Source organism: Galeopterus variegatus, unplaced genomic scaffold, assembly GCF_000696425.1.
Source record: "Galeopterus variegatus unplaced genomic scaffold, G_variegatus-3.0.2 Scaffold25, whole genome shotgun sequence".
Classification (NCBI taxonomy): Eukaryota; Metazoa; Chordata; class Mammalia; order Dermoptera; family Cynocephalidae; genus Galeopterus; species Galeopterus variegatus.
This window is the reverse complement of record NW_007726136.1, coordinates 847,906-870,316: the sequence shown is the minus strand read 5'-3', so window position 1 is coordinate 870,316 and position 22,411 is coordinate 847,906. Positions and strand designations below refer to the sequence as shown.

Here is a 22,411-nt window from a genome sequence, read left to right as displayed (position 1 = left end):
GAAGAGAGGCTACGAGGAGTCCAGCATTTATTTACAACTGAGCTTCCTGATGGGAGGGTGGGGCGTAGAGCGGGTGGCCACTGCCATGGGGGAACCCCTGGCCCGCTGTCTGCTCGGCTTCACTCAGGCCAAGGTGTGGAGGGTGCAGGTGGTGCCATCTCATCTATCCCCAAGACTCGTCAGTGAGTCTGAGCCTGCAGCATAGCCTCTTCCCCAAGCACCAGGACATGTTCTCTCTGATTCCCCTCTCGGGAAACCCCTTGCTGTGAGACCTACATTGGGTCTAAGAGGCACAGAACATGGGGCTGGGGATGCAGGCAGCTCACAAAAATTGGTTTGGCAAAGAGCAAAGGAAAAGGGATTTCCACCAAGCCAGCAACACCTGCCTCTTCCTGTCCCAACACTGCGGGAATTCAGGCCTGTGGGCCTCACAGCACGAGTTTCAGGCCCTGCCCCATTTGTTCCTGTCTCCTTTGACTCCTGCTCCCATCCCATCCCCAGGTGGTTCTACCTGCTTCCTGGGGTTGGCTGAGAACCAAATTCTAGGGCTGCAAAGGTCTCTGCACCTTGGCCTCCTGACCCAGAAGGCAAAAGCACTCTTGCAGGAAGGTGCTCCCAGACCTGCAGACTCGGGCCATTCCAATCCAGACCACTGCAGAACCTGCAGAGGGGTCTTTAGAAGCAAAGGGTGTACTGGGCCATGGTGATGCCTATCTGGTCAAGTTCAGCCTTGCCTGTGATGACCCTTCCTTGGGTTTGGCCTTGTGTCGTAGGACGTGCTCTGGCCCAGACACCCACCCTTAAATGGCAGCTGCCTCAGGCATTCTTCATTCCCACAAGTCCTACTATGGCTGGGACGCAGTCCACATGCCAGCCCAGCATGGCTCTGGAAAGAGAATCATCATCAGCACTTCAAGGCAAGACTAAAACCATAAAAAGAAAAATGAAAACAGCACTCACTAGAACTAATGTAGTTATGCTAGACAAGTGACAGCCAAATAACCACACAGAGTCCCAGAGGGTGGATATGACGTATTACCATGACCATCGAGCGGAAATAAAATCATGTGGGTTTGGTTCCTTTTTACTCCTAGAATAAGATCTCCTCTGATAACACTTACTCTTAGGTACAGAAGCTAAATTGTATTCCTCCAAGTTCTGCTACTTTCACACAAACCAATTTGTCTCCGGAATGACCGGTCCACTGGCTATTCCCTTGACGCCCTCTCAAGGGAGTCAGTGTGGTTCTGTTCTAAAAACATGAGGTGGAAACTGAAATATGTTAAAACAACAACTGAAAACTATGATGTGCTAGAGCCGGTGAGTGAGTGGAGGCACACGGGCAGCCTGTGGCTGTTCCCAAGGGCACTTGCTCTCCCCGAGGAGCTCTCCTGGATGGCCGTGGTACGCAGGGAGCCAGTGCAACACCTGGTCCCATGCTGAATGCTTGATGGGTAGCGACCAGGAGGGGCTCTCACCAGATTTGGTTTGGTTTGGATTTCCCAGTATCAAGAAGCAAAAGCAAAGAGGAGCTCCCAGGCCAGGCCACTGCTGCTGGAGATCTTGCTGAGAACAGTGCCTCCAGGCAGACTGTGCCTTCACCAGAAGGCAGGTGCACACAGTTCCAGCTCAACTGAGACAGAAACCTTTCTAGAGAGGCTGTGTTCAGGTCTTCTTGGGCCTATGGCTTCCGCAGGGACAGACCCTGGAGAAGGCTGGTTTCCGAACCTTCTCAAGGGCCTCCTGCCCACCCTTCTGAGCAATTCTGCACTGCTGTGCTCATTCTCACATGCTACATGGGTATGTGCACGTGTCTAGCCTATGCATGGGAGTTCTTGGAGATGTGGCTGCTTGGCATCCTAATTGGAGTAGAAGTGAGCTCAGGGAGAGCTGGGCACTGACGCCACAGGAATTTTCCTGAATGAGTTTAGAGTCTGCTCTAAAATCCCTGTGGGCAAATGACCTAGGTCTCATGCATGCCACGCCAAGGGCTAACATTCGACATTCCAGAGGCGAGTCGCCTTGTTTGGGTAGTTGATGGCCAGGCTGATGGCAGCAATGTTCTGCAGAGCCTGTGGAGGGAGAAAGAGTAGTCGCCAGTGTTAAGAGTCATCCCCCTGCTCCCTCACTGAGTGCTGCTGAACAAGACCCTCAGCTGAGCACTGAGGAAGTGGGGAAGGGTTGCCCTAAGATAAGCCAGATGTGGCTGCCCACATCCGGAGGACCAGAGGCTACGGCAAGAGCTAAAAACCTATCAAGACCACATGAAAATTCCAAATGCAGGGCAAAAGTCATCACTTCCCCAGAAGGCCAGTCACTGTGCTGGGGGGTAGGGGCGGGCAGGGAACGCTGTCTGCTAGAGGTCTGGGAGAGCTCTTTGGAAAAAACAGCACAAAGGTATAGAAGGGGAGGGCATGGTACACACAAGAAACAAATAGCCAGTGCTGGAGGCCCCAAAGAGGAGCCCAGAAAACAGTGTCAGGAAGGCACTGGGCACATGATGCCCTGGAAGCCAGGCCGAGCCCGGTGCTCACGCTAGGTCCTCAGGAGAGTGGAGGTGTGTAAGGCAGGGAGAGGTGGAAAGCAGGGAGAAGAGGCAGAGCACTGCTCTGGAAGCTAGATGGTTGTGGGGAGGGTCAGAGTGAGGGGGATGAGCCAGGGAGACTGGACACGCCCACAGCAAGGCTGCCATGCTGAGCTTTCAGCGCCCAAACTAGCAACATCACACTTCTGCTATATGACGTCATGAAACCAGGGGTGGGGTGGCGATGTTGGTAGGTGGCTGTTAGGAGGAAAGGGAGTTCCGCACTGCCTACAGGTCTCAGGAGAATTCACACAAACGCTTCTGTAGATGCTGTGGGGAGTCCTACATTTAAGCGTCCAAAACTGCATCTGTAAAGGAGATCCTTTTTTTCAGGAGGACAGTATATTCAGAGAAAACATTCAAGGGACAGAGTGCTGGGCTCTGGCAGGGCCCTGGCTAGCAGTCCCAGCTGGACACCCACCCGTCAGCGTCCCACCTGTCTGTTGTGGGGGATGGAACACACACTCCATGGTATTCTAAGAGACTATGAGTCCATGGTTCTCAAAATGCAGTCTGGGGGCCGGCCCGGTGGCGCACTGGATAGTGCGCCGCTTGGGAAGCGCGGCGGCGCTCCCGCCCGAGGGTTCGGATCCCACGTACAGATGACCGGTTCCCGCTCACTGGCTGAGCGAGGTGCGGGGGCAACACCGAGGGTTGCAATCCCGTTGCCGGTCCCCGGTCCGATACGGGGGCAACACTGAGGGTTGCGATCCGTTGCTGGACACGGAAAAAAAGACAAAAGACAAAAAAAAAAAAAAAAAAAAAAAAAAAAAAAAAAAAATGCAGTCTGGGGCCTGGGGATTCCTGAGACCCTTTTGGGGGTCCACAAGGTTCATTTTCTCCTCTCTTTCTCTCACAAGCAAACAGTGGGGTTTTCCAGAGGCTAATGTGTGATAGTACAACAGAACAACTGCAGAAGCAGATACGAAAAGCATATATGAGCTGTCTTCTATTAAGGCAGACTTTAAAGAGATCTGCAAAAATGCAACATGGTGCCACCCTTCTCAATAATTATCTTGTTTTTGTTTTTTTTTCTTTTTTTTTTTAAAAGATGACCGGTAAGGGGATCTTAACCCTTGACTTGGTGTTGTCAGCACCACGCTCACCCAGTGAGCTAACCGGCCATCCCTATATGGGATCTGAACCCGTGGCCTTGGTGTTATCAGCACCACACTCTCCCGAGTGAGCCACGGGCCGGCCCAATAATTATCTTGTTTTGAAAAATAAGAGTTGTTTTTCACAAACATGTCATTCATGTTAACCCGAATGGGTTTACTACTGTTTTTTTAAATTAATAAATAAATGTTTAAACTTTTTGTTTTAATTTCTAAATTTAAAATCTAATATAATTTCTAATGGCATATATCAATGTACATAACATACATAACCAAAAGCTTTCTGGGATCCTCAATAATTTAAAAGCATGAAGGCTCTTGAGACCAAACAGCTGTCAGAAGAGGAGTTCTCCTACCAGAAAAGCAAATTACATCCAAAAATATCCGAAATCTAACTCTATGGAAACTTCAGGCACCGGCCAAATTAAATGTAAGGCAATGTTGTTTTGGTTTTAAAGACACAAATTTTTGCGAATGTCTTCTGACCCCACAGTTTAACATGAATGACATAGACAGATGGGGCTCGCCTGCTCTCTGAGCGCCAGGAGGAAGTGACTGGGTTGGAACCAAGCTCTGCATAAACTCTGGGTGGATTCTGTACTTGTGACGTGATGCACAGACACTCTGTCCTGGCAATGGTGAGACAGTGATGCTCCACCACAGGAGGACAGCCCCAGAGGCCCAGCTCTGTGGAGGGTGGAGGCAGTACCTGTGCCGCACAGCGGAGAAGGTGGTCGTCAGTGGTTAAGGCCATCAGGTAATCCTGCAGCAAGCCGAGTTCCTGGGGAGAGAGCACAGGCTCCATGAGCGATGGTGGCAGCTTTAACAGACCACCACCAAGGGGACGCCCACCCACAGAACAGAAGCCTTGTGTGGGTGAGCGCTGCGCTCCGCCAGGCACCTCATGGCACTGCTTCACTTACAAGCCATGGAAGGAGCCGGACCAGGAGGAGCCAGTGCCTGGTCCCAGGGGGCTCTGTCCTGATCTACCCACAGGGTGACCAGGCAGGGGACCCCCTCCTCAGGCTAGTTTCTTCATGTATGAAATGAAGGGGTGCAGTGGATTGAATTATGTCCCCTAAAACTCACTGAAGCTTGAATTGTGTCACACAGGGTTTACGTATTAGAAACTCAGCCCCCACTGTGACTGTTAAGAGGGTGGGAGATCCCATTATGGTAATTGAAAGGTGGAGCCTTGAAGAGGTGATTGGACTGTAGGACTGTGCGGCAGTGAATGGATTAAAAGTGGTGATCAGGGGTGTGGTTCTGAGGGCTTTAAAAGAAGATGAGAGTCTGTCTCTCTCTCTGCTTCCATCATCTTGCATCGTCAGACCCCTGGGGCACTGTTGCCACCACCAGATGGACTTTGGACTTCCCGGTCTCAGAAACTATAAGCAATAAACTTTGTTTTCTTTATACATCACCCAGTTCCAGGTATTTGTTATAAGCAACAGAAACGGACTAAAACAGGGGGATAAGCTAAAGAATCTGCAAGGCCATTTCATCCCTCACATTCAATGTGTCTATTGTGCTGAGGAGAGGAAAAAAGAAGAGGAAGAAGAACACACCATTCGTTTTATTTTCCAAAACTCACTGTTGTCAAGGGCTGATCCAAGGCAGTTTTTTTCCCCTTTTGGCTTTAGGCCTGACAAATAAGTGATCTTGGTGCTGACCTGAGGGCTTTCCAGGGCTAGGGAGAGGCGAGGGCCTCGGGCTGCAGGCCAAGCCCGCCTCCCTGAGCAGGCCTACCTACCGGGACCTGGGACCCGAGTCCCGCCCTGGGCAGCAGACGGAGCAGCACATGGAGGCACTGTGGTCCCCTGCCCAGACCTGGGGATGAGAGGCACAGGGGGCCCTCACCTGGGCACAGTTCTCGGTGACGAAGAAGAGCTCAGTGAGGGCACGGTGCAGGGGGAGGAGGATACCAGGCTGCGTCACGTCTTCAAACAGGCTGTACTCCATTCGGGTGAAGAGCTGCCACAGGGGCTTCAACAGCGCAAGGTCACAGAGGTCACTGAGGGAAGCACCCCAGGAGGGGGTAGGTCAGATAGTGACAGCTAAGGGAACTGCAGCCCAGACCCTCCCTTTCCCACAGCCAGTAGAGTCCTCCCACAGCTAGGATTAGTCACAACATCAAAGAAGACTGCCTGTGGCAGTTCTGCCTGCCATCCCTCCCCTGGAGCTGCCCCTCCGGCCAAGCCCTCAGGCTGGCTTTTCTCTAAGTTGCTAAAGGTGGCAAAGGATGCGGGGAGTCCCCTCCAGGCTCGGATTGGAGGGTGCAGGAGGGTCCCTGCTGGAAGGAAGGTTGGCAATAGCCACCAAACTGTGGGAATGCATCGGGTGGCAGCCAAGAAGGACCTGCCAGCCGAGACCGTGGAGATGCTATATGTTTCACGCTCACCACTCATCAGACACTTCTCACTGGAAGCTGAGCTCAAACATGCACAGCTAAACCCACGTGGGGCTAAGTGAGCCCTGATGTCACAGGTAAGAGCATGGTGGAAAGAGCAAGCATGCCCAGCTTTCCCCTCCCCGCTGCCGCCAACCTAGCACCCTCATTTTCTCTTCCCTGACTTGAAGTGTCCTTCATCTTTTTAATGACAGCTCCATCTTCCATGAGAAAACAACCAGTTACTTTGAATATCATCACCTCACTCTCTAGCACGCTCTGTGTCTATGCGCCTTAAAAATGCAGGACAGAGGAACAATGGACTCCTACTAGGTGGGGGTCTGAGCAGGGAGGGTGGGGACCGAGTGCATGGATATGTGTATGGCACAATCACCAACACCTTCCCTCGGAGAAGAGGATATGGCAATTATGTCTATAGTTCCCACTTCTAGTCAACACTATACTGGAGACCCTGGCTAGTCAAAAGGCAAAAAACAGGCTTAAGAGGAAGAAATAAAGCTCATTATTTACAGATGACATGACTTGGTACTGGGTAATCTACAGATAACGCATTAAGAATTAACAAATTTAGCATGGTCACTGGATGCAAGGGCAATATACAAAAACTAATTATATGTGAGCAAAAACAAATTTTTTTTTTTTTGTGGCTGGTTGGTATGAGGATCCGAACTCTTGACCATGGTGTTATCAGCACCATGCTCTAACCAACTGAGCTAACCAGCTAGCCCCCAAAATAAAATTTTAAAAATATCAATTATAACAAAATTAAAACCATTAAATACCTAGGAACAAATCTAATAAAATGTTGTACAAGTCCTCTTCATAGAAAGCTATAAAATATTAAAGACCTAAACAATAGAGGAATATATAATGGTTGTGAATTAGAAAACTCTATGTTCTAAAGATTTTGATTCTCCTCAAATTGATCTACAGAATCAATCGAAATCACATTAGGTCAGATGAGGGGGTGTGTGCATGCACGTATGCACCCATGTGCATGTACACTCATGTGCATATGCAGAAATTAACAAACTAATTCTAAAATGTATATGGACATGCAGGGTCAAAAATACCCAGTGGGGGCTGGCCGGTTAGCTCAGTTGGTTAGAGCATGGTGCTGATAACACTGAGGTCAGGAGTTTGGATCCCTGTACCCTCCAGCCACCAAAAAAAAAAAAAAATACCCAAGACAATTTTGAAGACAAAGAACTAAGCTGAAGGATTTATACTACTAGGTATGTAAATCTATTATAAAGCTAGTCTTTAAGACAATGTGATACTGACACACAGATAACAAAAAGACCAAAGGAACAAAAGTGACCAAAAACAGATCCATACATATATGGACACTTGCTTTGTGACAAAGGTGGCCCTCAGTGTGGTGAGATCTTTGAAATCAATTACTTGACTCCTACACTTCATATCATATACTAAAATTCATTCCAGGTGGACTGTAGTTGGAAGTATGAAAGGAAAAACAAATGAAGCTTCTATATAACAGTGGAAATAACTTCATGACATTGGAATAACGCAAATGACTGATGAACTGGAAGACAGTAAACTTACAGACGTCTTTTCACTGAAGACACCATTAACAGAAGAGGCAAGCCACAGAGTGAGAAGAGACACTCGTGATACCTGTACCCGACACAGGACTCACCTCCAGGATGCAGCTTACCTGTGGCTGCAGCACCGCACAATCCGCAGAAGTAAGTGTATGGCTTTTAATCGCTGATGACCAGTCTGGCGACAGGCCACGCCTACCATCCATTCCCAAATTTTGGCCAAAGGGAGGTGAGGCACAACCCTTTCTTCTGACAACATCTGCTTCAAAATCTCAAATCCTGGACAACCCCCCAAAACACAGATATTTATAAAATAAAGTCTAACGATCATGTTCATTAAGAATTATACATTTTATAAACTACTCAAGTTTTTAAAAACAGGATTAAATAATTACGATCATTTATGTTTTGGCTGAAATTAAGCCTTTTGAAAAAATAACATAGAAACAACACTTTCAGGTCCTCCTTTTTGCAAAATGATCTGGCAAATTCTAAAAGAACTAGTGTCTTTTTTGGGTCTCTTTTATCTTGCCATTTTAAGTTTACAACTAGCCAACTATATCATACCCATACAGGTGTGGGGATTATGAGACAAATTTGTAGAAGTCTGAGAGAAAAGTACTTGCTTTGACTTTAACAAAGGTCAGTGACATAATGGCAGCTGCAGCCAGAGTGTCTATGGTAGGCAGGTCATGCGAATAAGACCAGAACACACACCTGTCTGGAAGCGCCCCAGGTGTCCAGCTGTCACAGTGAATTTATAGCCCCACTCAGTGTTGCTCATGTCGGAGGTAAAGCGGTAATACAGAGTATCTCCTGGGTCACACAAGAATCAGAAACAGATCAGGAAACTGGAGCAACAGGAATGGCAACTGAGGTGTTTCTGATGAAATATATTAAACCCATTATAAAATCCTCCAATAATTTCCCTTCTCAACATTAAGTTTAAACACTTCATGTGGAAAGTCTATATATCCAAGTACTCCTTGACTACCTGGAAGCTCAAAATCTTTCCATTTCTGCTGAGACCCGCTGAAATTGTGCCGATCCTGCTGAAAGTCACTACTGCTGGACATGGCTAATTCGTCACAGCCTTCCTCTGTGTTGCACTGAGAATCAAACTTGATTGAGAGGTAGATTGCACCAGGAATGTGAACTTTATCCTAGGGAGGGAAACAGAGAACACTTCTGTCATTACTATTCACTGGATATTTACTGTGGGTGGCCTCATGCCAAGTCCATCGCTGAACTGGGAATGTGAAAATAAGGAAGTCACAGTCCCTGCCCTCTGGCTCAGTCCAGCTGGGACAAGGAGCATGCACATGGACTAAAACATGGTGCAGGGTGGGGCATGGGGGGCAGGTGAAAAAGGGCCCAGTGAAGGGGTGCTCAGGCTGCTGTGAAGAGTGAAGAGGACAGGTGGTACCTGTCAGGAGAACAGGGGCAGGAGGAAGGAGAGGCAGGAGGCAAGGGGAGAAGCGGAAGGAAGCGCACGGGGGAGCATTTCAGGTGTGGGAGCAGCACTGGAAAGGTCCGGCATGTTCGGGGAACGGCAAAGAGCTTGATGTGTCTGGGGTAAAGGGTATGCTATGTGGGCACATATGCTTGGGAAGTGGGGACAGGGGTGGGACGTGACCCTGGAAAGGTTGGCAGGGACAGATACTGAAGGCCTTGTGCACTAAAATGAGGTGTTTAGACTCTGTCTGGACAGCAGAGGGAGCCGGAAAGGATTTCAGCAGGAGACAGCCTTGGTCAGGCTTGTATGACGGAAAGGTCACTCTGACAGCTGGTGTGAGCAAGGCCAGGCTAGGGCAAGGCCGGAAGTGGAGGGTCAGAAAGAAGCAACAGGAACACCAGAGAAGGGAGGGAGAGTTGGGGGATGCTGGAGAAGATGGGATGATTCTCTCTGGGATGTCTCTGTGGGTCCAGAAGAGTGGGGAAGGAGCCCAGGAACACGGTAGAGAGACGGCTTAGAAGGAGAGTGAGGAAGTTTACATTTCCACAAAACAAACTCTCAGCTGATCAACAACCAAGGTCTAAATTGGTTTCTGTCACCGACCACTGTTGGTGTAGGACGTTTTCCACTCAGAAGCCGATGCCTTGCCAGCTCTGACATTTTTAAAGAGCTGAAGAAATGCATGTGGCCTTAAGTCAATGAGAATAATGGAGGATGCCCCACCCCTGCCTCATTCAAACCTCTCTCTGTCTAGATACAAAGTTAAGTAAGGAAAAGGTGAAGCTTTTCAGTCTGGGTAACTGAGAAAGGGGCTGGAGTCTCCAAGGTGTGGCCAGATCATCAGGAGACAGCTGAAGAGTGAGGGTTGGCCCTAGACCCACATGCAGACTCACTGCTGGAAGAAGCCAAGGCCTCACGCTTAGGAGCCTGCTGTGGGAAAAGTAAACTCTCTTCTAGGGCCAGGCGGCCCACTGTTTTCTATTAAAACAAGTAAGGTCAGGGGAAGCGAAGACTTGGTTGTACAGGATCCCTGGCTTCAGGCAGGCAGACTGCAGCTTAGTCTAAAAAAGCTCTTGCTTGGTCAGGACTGCCCAGGGGGAAAGAGCTGCTGAGGAAGTCAGTGAGGTCTCTGCTAACTCAGTAACCCTTGCAGGGCCTGCTGACCCTGGGTCGTACCTCAAAGTTGGTGTTGTTGTTATACGGGTGTTTCGATTCCCTTACTTGCACCTCCATTCCCGGCTCCTCCATGAATTGGCAGGCAGCCAGGGCCATGGTCCCCAGCATGTTCTCTCGGCAGCCCTGGAGTACCTTCTGCAGGATCTGGTGGGATACAAGGCAGGTAAAGTCAGGGCCTGCTAGTGGCACTGGAAAGGAGAGTCTACTTCAGCCCAAGGTCCACCCAAAGGTGCTGGCATCATCCTGGACCCAGAACAAGCCTCTGTAACCTGCCCCCCAAAACCCACTCCACCAGCCACCTCTCACTCGATCAGGTCCTGCTGTAAACCTGAACACTGCAGTCTTTTCAGAATAATACTGCTTCAAGGAGGTCTGAAAGAACTAATCAGAGATGGTCCTGACCCCTGAGAAGTTCCCAGCCAAGCAGGTGGAAGGACCTAGAGGTAAATAATTACAGCACAATGTAATAAGAGCCCAGAGAGAGGTGTAGAGCTAGGACCTCCATGGGACAAGAGTGGGGGAAGGACATGTCCTAGAGGACTGGTAGGGACACATGGCTCCCTTTTGCTCCTCCCAAAAGATAAATATGGCTAGAGCAAACCTGCCAGCATCTCCAGGGCTGCAGGACTTGGGAAGGATCGAGGAGACATAGAAATTGGTGATGTTTTTAGATGGGCAAATCAAGAATTGGAGGAGAAATTAACTTCCTCATGACTGTCTATGTGTGTGTGAGGGTGGCGGGGGGACAGGACAAAGAGGGAGGCAGCAAATGTGATTCAAGATTTCCGCATTTGGAAACTGGGAAGATGGTGACAAAACTTTTGGTTCAACTGGAACGTGTGCCCAAGGCTCCTGACTTCCAGATAGAATATCCTTTCTGTTACACTTGGTCCTCTGCTTCTATGCAGCAGGAGGTGAAAGAGAAGCTTCCAGCCCTATAAAGTTTTGCCAGCCCAGCATTATTTCAAAAGAAGAAGTTGAAGACTTGATTTTAAAATAAAATAAAAAATAGCCTCCAACTTTCAAGTTGAAACTTAAAATTAGAGAACTGGGCTTCAGAGAATGACACAGACCCTGGTAAGATCCCACCTCTGCCTCCTTGGCCTGATCTTCACCTTCGACACTTTCTCAGGGTCACAATATAACACAGATATAAGTGCTGGCAGAGCATCTGACCTGGGGGAGACATTCTAGAAATGATGGTTTAAAACAGAAGACAATGACTGAACAGGAAAAATACCCACCTAGTGAAATTTCTTCTTTTTTTTTTGTTAAGTTTGGCCTGAAGGTTTCTTCAGACGTATTGAACTATAACCTAACCTGATGTGTATACAGACTTTAACTATCCTTATAACAAGTAGTCAAGTCACAGCCAATTACAGGCAGCCAACTGTTCAAACCTTGTTCAAATAAGGTAAACCTATCCAGCTGTTTCTGTACCTCACTTCTGTTTTCTGTATGTCACTTTCCTTTTTCTGTCTGTAAATCTTACTCGAAAACACAGCAGCCCCAGAGTGGCTCTGAACCTATTTTGGTTTCGATGGCTGCCTGATTTGAGATTAGTTACTTGCTCCATTAAACTCTGTTAAATTAAAAAAAAAAAAAAAAAAGCTATTGATGCCAAAAGAAAGAAATAAAACAGAAGACAAAAACCTCACTGCAAGCCTTTCTGTATTATGGGGACAGGCTACCAAGGAGTCCTAATTAATCTTGTCGCCTGGTTTCACATTATGTGAGATCTTAGGGGACATGAGAAGAGACAGGCTAGCTAATAGAGTTGTTAGACTTGTAGGTATGAAACAAAAAAGGCAAACCACCACGGCAGGAATCATTAATAATGGAATCATTATTCCAAACATTCTCTGAGTATCAAGTCTGCTCTAGGCTTTGAGCTCAGCTCTAGGTTAATCCTCAGGAGAGGTCAACAATGGCCCTACCTTTGTTGCATTCACACCTGTTGGAAGCCACAGGTAACCTCACTCTGGGAATCACTCACTAGAGGAAGCTACTCAAACACTCTGGGGCAGCAAAGATGGGAGGAAAGGAGCAAAGGAGGAGCCTGGTGGGGTGAGTACCCAGCTTGACCTGCTTAACTACCTTCTCCCACTGGTGCTTTTCTTCCAGCTGCATGAACATATCCAAAATGTAGGTCATATGGGCAGGGCCACTTAGCTCCAGGATGTCCTCGCTCACTGGTACGTGCCCAGGCCACTCGGCGAGCAGGGATGCGAGCACATGGCGGGCATACAGGACGGCTGTGGCCTCATTCACGCGGAAGAGGTAATCCCGGACGGCCCTCTTACTCTTGCAGTTCAGCTCCTTGTGCAGGAGGGCGGCGCTCTTGCTGCGGCGTTGCTTGGCGTAGCTCTGCTGCAGTTCACTCTCCGTGCTGGAGATCAGCTTCTGAGTCATGGGATTCGACTCAGCAGTAGCTTGGTCACAGCGTGCAGGCCGGGACTGCAAACCCAAGACCACCATTATAGAATCCTGGCCTTCTCACATGGGGGTGAGGGGGGGAGCAGACACTTTGTTTCCCAGGTGGGGTGACATACCAAGCATGGCAAGATGATCATATCGGTGTCCACAGCTTTGGCGCTCTGCTCCTCCAGCCTTAGACTCTTGCTAGGCTGCCACCTCTCAGCCAGAGACCGTATCCTGTCATCTGTGGTGAGTTCATCTCCATCGAACCTGAAGAAAGGGGGGCAGAGCTGCATACATAACGTGTAGAAAGGTAATAGCTTACCTTGTAATCACAGTTACCAGAGGTGTTCAGCAGTTATTTTCCTGTTATTATACAATTACATTAGTGATCACTGTCTGTATTCTGCCAACTGGATTCATGGCATTTATTTATTCATGCACATAGATTTGCATGTATGCCCTTGTAGCAGAGGACACAAACTGTCCCCCAGGATCCATTCTGCCCTTCTCTTCTAGAAACAAAGTTCCCTGGAGTTTTAGCAAGTCACATAATCACCTAGCTAGAGACATGGTTCCCAGCTCCCAGCAGCTAGATGTAGCGAAGCAACTAGGTTCTTGCTGATGGGAGGTGAGTGAAGTAATGTGAGCTTCAAACAACTGGACCAAGGATGCAGATGGGGACAACACCCTTGGGATTGCTGGGTCACCTAGTGGAGCAGAGCTGCCTACCCACCCTGGACTGCTGCCTACCTCTGGACTGTTATGTGAGAGAAAAACAAATTCTACCTGTCTTGGTCCATGATTCTGGTTTCTTAGTTACAGCAGCTTAGACTGTACCCTAAAGCAACCCTGCTTCATCTCACAAAGGATTTGAGGCAATATATAAAAAAAACACATATGGCAAAATAGAAGCATGAAATAAAATATAAAAGAAAAATCAAAATAGAATTTACTATAAATTAGAATAAGATGTCAAAACTATGATATGGAAGATGGAGAAGACCAAATTGCAACTATATAAAATAAAGTTTTACACAAATTGAAGAGCAGGGCCCAAGAACTACTTCTGAACTTCCTGGCCAAGAGAAAGGGAATGTTGTTAATTTTATCATAATCCTTGAGGAAAAAACATGAAAATAACTTACAGTGCTGAAAAAAAACAAAAACCAAAAAAAACCCTCTTGAGCAGAAGTTCCCACTCTGTGCTGTTCATTCACTGAGGTCACACGGGAGAGACATCTTGGTGTCTGCCTCAATGTCTGCACTGGTGAAATGGGTTTAAGAGGCAGACTGCACATATGGTCTACCCAAAGAAACGTCCGAAACACCTGGAAGATGATCCACAGGTCACCTTTCATATTGCTTCATGACAAACTACAAACTAGTTTCATGTTTGCTTCCTGGTCTGCCAGGGATTTTTCTCCAGATTCCACGGGCAGGAGGTACAGTCCTCCCGCCCTCACTTGCCCTCTCACTTGCCACACTTCAGCCGCATCTAACTATCCCTCACCTCTTCTGAACCTCCAGGAAGAAAGAATCGGTCCTCTTCATCTGCAGCTCATATATGGCCCGGAGAATGTGCAGAGGGGCATTGAGGGCATCGTGAGCCATCTGAAGGTACGGGGAGAACAGAAGAGGAAGAACGAAAAGCACTTCAGCATGTTATTGATAATCTGAACTCAAAGAGAAAAAGTGATATTCCAAAAGTTACCACAGGTTAGAAGAAAATGAGGAATATCATATGGGTACTTTAAAAAAGCACATAAAATTAAAAGCACTAAAACATGGACTGTGAAGTTTGTCTTACTACCATAACTTCAAAGGCAACTATAAAATACTGAAACACCACAAGAAGTACTATGCCACAAAATGCAACGCCACAGTCGATGCTCACTCGCCGTGCTGCACTCATTCTTAGCTTCTCTGTAGTTGTCTCACATTCGAGTTCAACAACCAGCACATAAACCTAAGCACTGTACTACCTTTTCAATTTTGTAAATGCCACTTGCTTTTCTGACATCCATCCTACACTCTGTTCACAATCATTTCATCAGTCCCTTTGAAGTCCAAGCCCTCACCCATTTCATATCATTCCAAGGAAGATTGGATTATCCAGGGAAGGTTAAGAGAGTATTTCTGAGAAACTATGAGGAAGGGACTATCATTTGGGAGTTCATGGATGGGGCTTTAGTAAACCCTGTAAGTGACAATTATAAGCAAAAAAAAAAAAAAATTTTGGCAGTTGGCCAGTACACTACAAGCAAAATTTTACATTCATATTTGAATGTACATTTTATGGGACAGAGAATCTAAAGCTTTTCAGCCCATGACAGAAAAACATTAAGAACTACTGCTGTGGGGCTTTTCTGTTCTTTTGGATCAGTTCTGCACAACACAGACTGAGTCTTTAGGAAGTGAATTCTCAGGACATCAGACTGAAGCATTTTCATGTTTAGAATGACACACAGTTCAAACTGAAGAGTCCATTTCTCAGAAACTCTTATTCACCCCACACAATAACCCAAGGTCATACCAAGAAACATATTCTGGTGGGCTCATCCAGGCCTTCGAGAGGGTCTAGTTTTTTCTGTTCTGGGTCACCAGGGCTGCTGACTAGCCGATCCACCTCTTCCTCTTGATCCCCTCGCTCATCCAGCTCGAGGTCTCCATGCTCAGCCAAACTGTTGATCTCTTTTTTTGAGGAGTATAACATGATGGACAAAATCTACACAGAAAGAAAATCAGACAGTGCAGGAATGTGAGTGGTTAGTGGGTGAGAAGATCACACAGCTCTTTAAAATGGTAAGGGCAGAAAACATTTGACCTAACTGAAGACATCAGAATTCACACGAAGAATGTAAAATTAGTAACGAAACACAAAAACGTGTTCAATTGTACTTGTAATCAAGGAAACACTAACTGAAAACTATGAAGATGCTTATGTTCATTAACTTTTCCACTGACAGGTAAACTGCTATTATCCTTTCAGAACTCATTTTGGTGAAATATAAAGATCTAAAAAAATGTTCATTTCCTTTGACCCAGTAACTCATATTTTAAGAATAATGTAAAATATGTAAAAAGTTATATTAATGATATGGCCAATGAAGCATCATTAATCATGGCAAAAAAACTAAAAACCACTTCATGTATCATTTAACCATCAAAAATAATAGTTTTGAAAACTGTATAGAAACTTAGAAAAATGCCCATCATATGACTTCGATTTATTTGAATACAATGCTCATCATGCAATCTAAATTTATATACGTACTACAGATGCAGAGGAAAAAAGTTAGAAGAAGGAAATACACAAAATGCTAATGGTAGCTGTGTCTGGGGGATAAAATTTGGAGTTTTTCTTCCTTTTATATTTTTATAAAATGTTCTGCAATGTGGTTTGATTATTTAAATAATTAAAGTGTTTAAATTTAAAATATCCCCTAAGAACAAGGGCTCTCCTGGTTATCCATTAATATGTTTTAGCATATTTTTCTTAAGCCTAACCAAATCCTCTTGTGGCAGTTGAGAACTGTTTCTTCAAGTTCAGGCTCTGTGTCTGAGCATGGCCAGCTCACCATTTCCCACACAGCAGCAGCCTCTCCTGCACCTGAAGCTGGCACCTGGCACAGAAAGTCCACAGGGAACCATGGTAATTCCATTAAGAAACTCTAAGGTCTTTGGCGAATAGTAATAAAATTAAAATCATCAGCTAAAATCCTACATAAAATAAACATAAGTGAGGACAAATTTAGAAACTGATTTTAGCTCAAAGGAACTTCAAAGGGAAATAATAATTCAAGGGTACACTTTATTACCATAATATAAAGTCCAATCATGTGTTTCCGTAACATACTTCTCTTCCAATATTCTTTGAACAAACACCGAATTCATTTTCCCTGACAGGGAGGCCAGGTGTCATAATTTCTACTTCCGAAAAGGAAGAGAGAAGCAAGCCACAGTTCTAAAAACTATACAGAATGAGCATGCACAGAGCAGAACCAGGTGGAACTGGCTAAGGCCAGTAAATCGGCACCAGGCAGTAGCAACAGGAGCCACCCTTGTCCCTTACTTCTAGGTCCCGGAGGAGCCACGTTTTACTGAAGCCGGTCCCTTTGCTGCACTTCTTCACCAGCAGTTTCAGCAAATCAGTCTGAACGAAGGTAGCATGGGTCTCTTCAAAACCATGAGCCTGCCAAACAGAAAAAAGAATAGCGACTGCCTCAGAGTGAAGAGGTAAGGTCAGCTTGGGAGAAGCAAGCCTTTCTCAGAGCCCCAGCTCAACTGGTGGCCCAAGCTGACCACTAGTGAACGTTTCAGAGTCAGTAGGAGAAATGAAACTCTGAACCTTAGCCATAACTCAGTATCTGCCCATTCACTCTTTAATTCATTCACTCAACAAATATTTTGAAGGCTATTTTATGTCACTCCCCTGCTCTCTATCTTCCAAAAGCCTCCTGATGCTCTTCAGACTAAAATCCAAGCCCCTAATCATGGCAGACAATGTCCTGCGAGGCTTCCTGCCTGTTTCTCTGGCCTGAGCCCCGTCTTGTGCACTAACCTGAAGCCTTGGAGCAGTTCTTTCTGCTCTCTGACAACCATGCCGGTTCCACTCTGCATGGAACACTTTGCCCAGTTTTCCCAAGGCTGACTCCCTATCTATCACTTCAAATTCCACCTTTCAGAAAGGCTTTTTCTGACTCATGGCAGTTTTTCTTACAGACTCCCTGCTGTCTCTCCTGCCAGTTAGACCATGAGCTCCACGAAAGCAAGGGCCTTCTCTCACCACTACAGACTCAGGTCCATCTGGCCCTTGGTGCTCAACAAATATTTACTAAAGGAAGGATTCAAAGACAAAAATCATCTTTGCCCTCAGGGAATTTAGTCTCTCTCTCCTACTATAATGTAAATAACCGAAACAACAGCACAGTGTGATCAATGCCACGAACTACACAAACAGTGGATGAATGGTGTCAATCCTATAACTACAAACCCTCAGGGCTGGACCAGAGCTGAAAGGCCACTTGGTCCAGTCTCCTCTTGTGCTTGAGTCTCCTCCTGTACCTCCCCACCAGTGCTGCCACTGAACATCCTTCCAAATCACTTTCCAACTGAGGTCTTTCTTTCATGGATAGCTCTGTAGGGAAGGTGATCCTAAAAGTGAGCTGAAATGTATCTCCTTGAAAGATCCTTCCTTCTCATCAATGCCCCTCAGGTATCAGAAGAAGTTCTCACAAGTCAAGGCTTCTTATCTCCACGCCAAATATTGCCCAGCTCTTTTACTTGTCTATCTCCTCCCACCCCGACTGTCAAACCTACTGCTCAAAGATCCCTGCTAACTCCTTTATTCTTCCCCTCAACTCCTATGATGAACCAGAGGAGCCATCATTCAGAGAGGGAAGTGAGAAAATTTCAGTCCATTTTCTTCTCATCTTCTAAGGTCATGTCCCCAGGAAATGGTAGTACCTATTCCATGAAATGTTATTGAAAAACATACAGAATGAAACTATTAGGAAACTATTTCCTACTTAAAGTTATCCTTGTGCAAGGCCCCAACCATTTCTAAAAATAATCAAGATCCTATGGTTAACCACACATGGAAATCAGACAGGATTTCTTTCTAGATAATACCCTGCAGATATCAAATTACAGCCAGATTCATTACCAAATGGAAGAAGCTCATCATTACCTTTAGTGTTTTATATAATCCTTTGAGGGCCAAAGACAGGACCCAGGTTGCTTCCACGGCCTCAGGACAATGGCTGTCCATGTTGGTTTGCAGAAGGTGACTGGCAATAAAGGCAAACTGCTGGGAGTATTGGCTCAGCTGGGCCTGAGAGTCACTGCATTCTTGTCCTCTCTTCTGGACCAGCTGGTAGTCCTTCACTGAAGGGTGATGTCAGACAGGAAAAGAAAGGCACAAAAGTCCAATTAATGCTTCCTGTAGCTGTTTCTTCCATAGTAATGTGCCTTACTAAAGTAAGAACTGCAAAACACAAATCTCTGGGCTCAATCTTAGCCATTATCTTTAAGGACAGCTTGCAGGTGAGCACAAATATGGCAATGGGTCATCTGTCCACCAAGCAACCAAGAGAAACTATTCACATTCCTACTACTGTGCACAAGTAGGTTGTCTCCAAAGATGTCAACAAAAGTACTTAAAAACAGTACACATGAGACTTCCATTTCCAAACAAGACGGAGTAAGAGGGACTGGATTTACTCTCCCACCTTAAACAACCAGAACACTGAAAAAACATATGAAACAGTGGTTTGCAGACACTGTGCAATAGGTAGTGCAGGACTATGAGAGAAGGAATAAAGACTAAGTCAGCCCTCCAGCTATCTGGAGACAATTTCCAGGCTGTAGAAAATCCAAATGGAGTCCAGCAGTCTCAATTAATTGAGGAGATAGAGATCAGAGCTCAGGGAAATCAAGGCAGCTAGAATTTCTGGGGCAGAATATCACAGAGAAGGGAGATATGCAGAGAGAAGGGGGCGGAGGAGAGCTCTCTAGAGGTCCACAAAGGGTTCCTCATGAGTCTTTGGCTAAGTATTGATCTACATATACATGAGAGGAAACTATCTAGGGCAGGAGAAAGAACCACCAAAAAGCCGTAGGAGAACAATTCCTGCAGGTCACGCATAGCTGGAAGTATTTTATTTTCCCATCAGTGAGACTGGAAGTGTCCTGGTAAGGGGAAGAAAAAATATTTGAAGACATAATGGTTGAAACTTTTCCAGATTTGATGAAAATTATAAACTCAAGGAGCCTGATAACCCCCTAAACAGAAAAGGCATAAAGAAAATTATGCCAAAGCCCATCACAACCAAACTGCTAAAACCAATGATAAAGAAAAAACTCTCAAAAGCAGCCAGAGAAAGACACATTATGTCTTTTTTTTAAAAAAAAGATGACTGGTAAGGGTATCTTAACCCCAGACTTGGTGTTGTCAGCACCACGCTCAGCCAGTAAGCCAACCGGCCATCTCTATATGGGATCCGAACCTGTGGCCTTGGTGTTATCAGCACCGCACTCTCCCGAGTGAGCCACAGGCCGGCCCGAAAGACACATTATGAAGAGTAACAAAGATAAGCATGATAGCAGACTTTCTGCCAGAATCTATGCAAGCCAGAAGACAATGGATCAACATCTCTAAAGTATTCACACAAAAAATGTCAGGCTAGAATGTTAAAGAGATAGAGATCAGGGTTCAGGGAAATCAAGGCAGCTAGAAATTATCCCAACAAAATTATCTTTCAAAGATCAAGTGAAAATAAACATTTTCCAGACAATTTTGAAACAGCAGACCTGCACTAAAAGAAATACTAAGGGAAGTTTTTCAGGCCAAGAAAAAAAAAAAAATGAGGGCGGGCTGGCTGGTTGGTTCAATTGATTAGAGTACAGCCTCGTAACACCAAGGACAAGGGTTTGGATCCCCGTACCGGCCAGATGCACAAAACAACAACAAAGAAAAATGATACCAGATGGAAATCTGAATCTACAAAAAGAATGAAGAGTACCAGAAGCAGTAAATATGTGGCTAAATATAAAAGAGATTGATTTCTCATTTTTAAATCTCTTTTAAAATATCTGACTTTTTAAAGCAAAAATAACAATGTTATGAGAATTATATCATGTATATGTAAAATATGTGACAACAGCACAAAGAATGGAGGCATGCAATGGTAATAAATGTAATGTTTCTACACTATATGTAAAGTGGTATAAAATTGTTTGAAGGTAGACTAAGGTGAGTTAAAGTTATATAATATAAACCCTAGAGCAATCTGTAAACAATTACTTGAAGGTAGACTATTAAAACCCTAGAGCAACCACTAAAAAATAAATAATACATAGTTAAAAATACAATAATGGAGCTAATGGAATTATTAAAATAATAAAGGTAAAACAAAACAAAAACTCTTATCCAAAAGAAGGTAGGAGAAGGGGGAAAAGGGAACAAAGAACAGATGAGACAAACAGAAAACAAGCAAGAAGATAGTAGATTTAAACTCAACCATCATGATAACTATATTAAATGTAAATGGCCTAAATATCTCCATTAAGAGGCAGGGATTAATACATTGGAGTAAAAAAGAAGACCCCACTACGTGCTATCACCAAGAAATCCATTTTAAATATAAAAACATAGGCAAGTTAAAGTGAAAAGATGAAAAAAGATTGACCATGCAAATGCTAACTTACAAAAGCAGGAAAGGCTACATATATTAAAGTAAGTTTCAGAACAAGGAATATTATCAGGGATAAAAAGGGACATTTCATAACGAAATGAGAAATAAACATACTCCCCACTACAGTTACATTTTAACAGTCTTCTTTCAGTAATTTTTAGAACAAGTAGACAGAACATCAGTAAAGCCACAGAAGACTTTAACAGTACTATCAATTGATTTGATCTAAATAACATCTATAGGACAATCCTATACATGCATTTCCTTCAAATGCACATGGAACTTTCAAGAAAACAGACCAAATTTTGGACCACTAAAACAAGATGCAATAAACTTAATGGAATTGAAATAATTAAAAGTATGCTCTCTGACCACAACGGAATTAAACTTAAAATCAATAACAGAAAGATATCTGGAATATCCCCCAAATATTTGGAGATTAAACGTCAAACTTATAAAACAATCCACAGAGCAAAGAAATCACAAGATAAATTAGAAAATATTCTTATCTGAATAGAAATGATAATACAACATATCAAAAATTGTGGGAAGTGGCTAAAGTCATACTTAGAGGGAAATTAATAGCATTAAAATGTGTCTAGTTGCAAGGAAGAAAGGTCGCAAAGCAGCGATGACTTCCACCTTAAGAAATCAGAAAAAGCAAAAAGAGTAAGTTAAACTCAAAGCAAGGAGAAATGAGGAAGTTAATAATCAGGGCAGAAATCAGTGAAACAGAAAACAGAAATCATGGATGAAAATCAATGAAACCAAAGCTGGTCCTTTGAAAATATAAAACAAATTGACTAAACTGTCTAGGAAACAAAACAGAGAAGACACAAATTACCAAAATCAGGAATGAGAGAAGGCAGTTAATACCCCATGTCAGCCTGAGAGAAATTAAGAACCTAAATTTTATAAGACTTAAATTTATTCCTTAAATAAACAGATATGCCATGCTCATGGATCAAAGGACTCAAAATTGTTAAGATGTCAGTTCTCCCCAAATGATCTACAGATTCAATGTAATGCCAATCAAAATCCCAAAAGGCTCTTTTATGGAAAATGACAAGCTGATTCTAAAACTTATACAGAAAGGCAAAGGAACTAGAAGAGCCAAAACAATTCTGAAAAAGAAAAACAAAGTTGGGGCCGGCCCGGTGGCACACTGGAGGTGCGCCGCTTGGGAGCGTGGTGGCGCTCCCGCCGAGGGTTCGGATCCCATGTGGAGACCGGTTCCCGCTCACTGGCTGAGCGCGGTGCGGGCGCAACACCGAGGGGTGCGATCCCATTGCTGGTCCCCGGTACGGGCGCGACCCCGAGGGTTGCGATCCCGTTACCGGTCAGTAAAAAAGACAAAAAAAAGGAAAAAAAAAAAAAGAAAAAAAAAAAAAAACATTGCTGGTCCCCGGTACGGGCGCGACCCCGAGGGTTGCGATCCCGTTACCGGTCAGTAAAAAAGACAAAAAAAAGGAAAAAAAAAAAAAGAAAA

At 45.0% G+C, this 22,411-nt stretch overlaps 1 protein-coding gene across 1 annotated transcript in view; it reads right to left on the bottom strand.

The window, feature by feature from the left end:
• Positions 1 to 1,451: 1,451 nt before the first annotated feature.
• The window catches only part of ZZEF1 (zinc finger, ZZ-type with EF-hand domain 1), a 112,747-nt gene continuing 91,787 nt past the window's right edge, over positions 1,452 to 22,411 (bottom strand). Inside the window, exons 43-55 of the mRNA XM_008568744.1 lie at positions 18,417 to 18,613; positions 16,800 to 16,919; positions 15,261 to 15,452; positions 14,238 to 14,338; positions 12,859 to 12,994; positions 12,404 to 12,763; positions 10,307 to 10,450; positions 8,669 to 8,837; positions 8,392 to 8,490; positions 7,788 to 7,953; positions 5,560 to 5,713; positions 4,409 to 4,480; positions 1,452 to 2,072 (exon numbers count right to left, since the gene is read on the bottom strand). Coding sequence (XP_008566966.1) covers positions 1,992 to 2,072; positions 4,409 to 4,480; positions 5,560 to 5,713; positions 7,788 to 7,953; positions 8,392 to 8,490; positions 8,669 to 8,837; positions 10,307 to 10,450; positions 12,404 to 12,763; positions 12,859 to 12,994; positions 14,238 to 14,338; positions 15,261 to 15,452; positions 16,800 to 16,919; positions 18,417 to 18,613 — 1,991 coding nt within the window. The 3' untranslated portion in view covers positions 1,452 to 1,991. The remainder of the gene's footprint in view (positions 2,073 to 4,408; positions 4,481 to 5,559; positions 5,714 to 7,787; positions 7,954 to 8,391; positions 8,491 to 8,668; positions 8,838 to 10,306; positions 10,451 to 12,403; positions 12,764 to 12,858; positions 12,995 to 14,237; positions 14,339 to 15,260; positions 15,453 to 16,799; positions 16,920 to 18,416; positions 18,614 to 22,411) is intronic.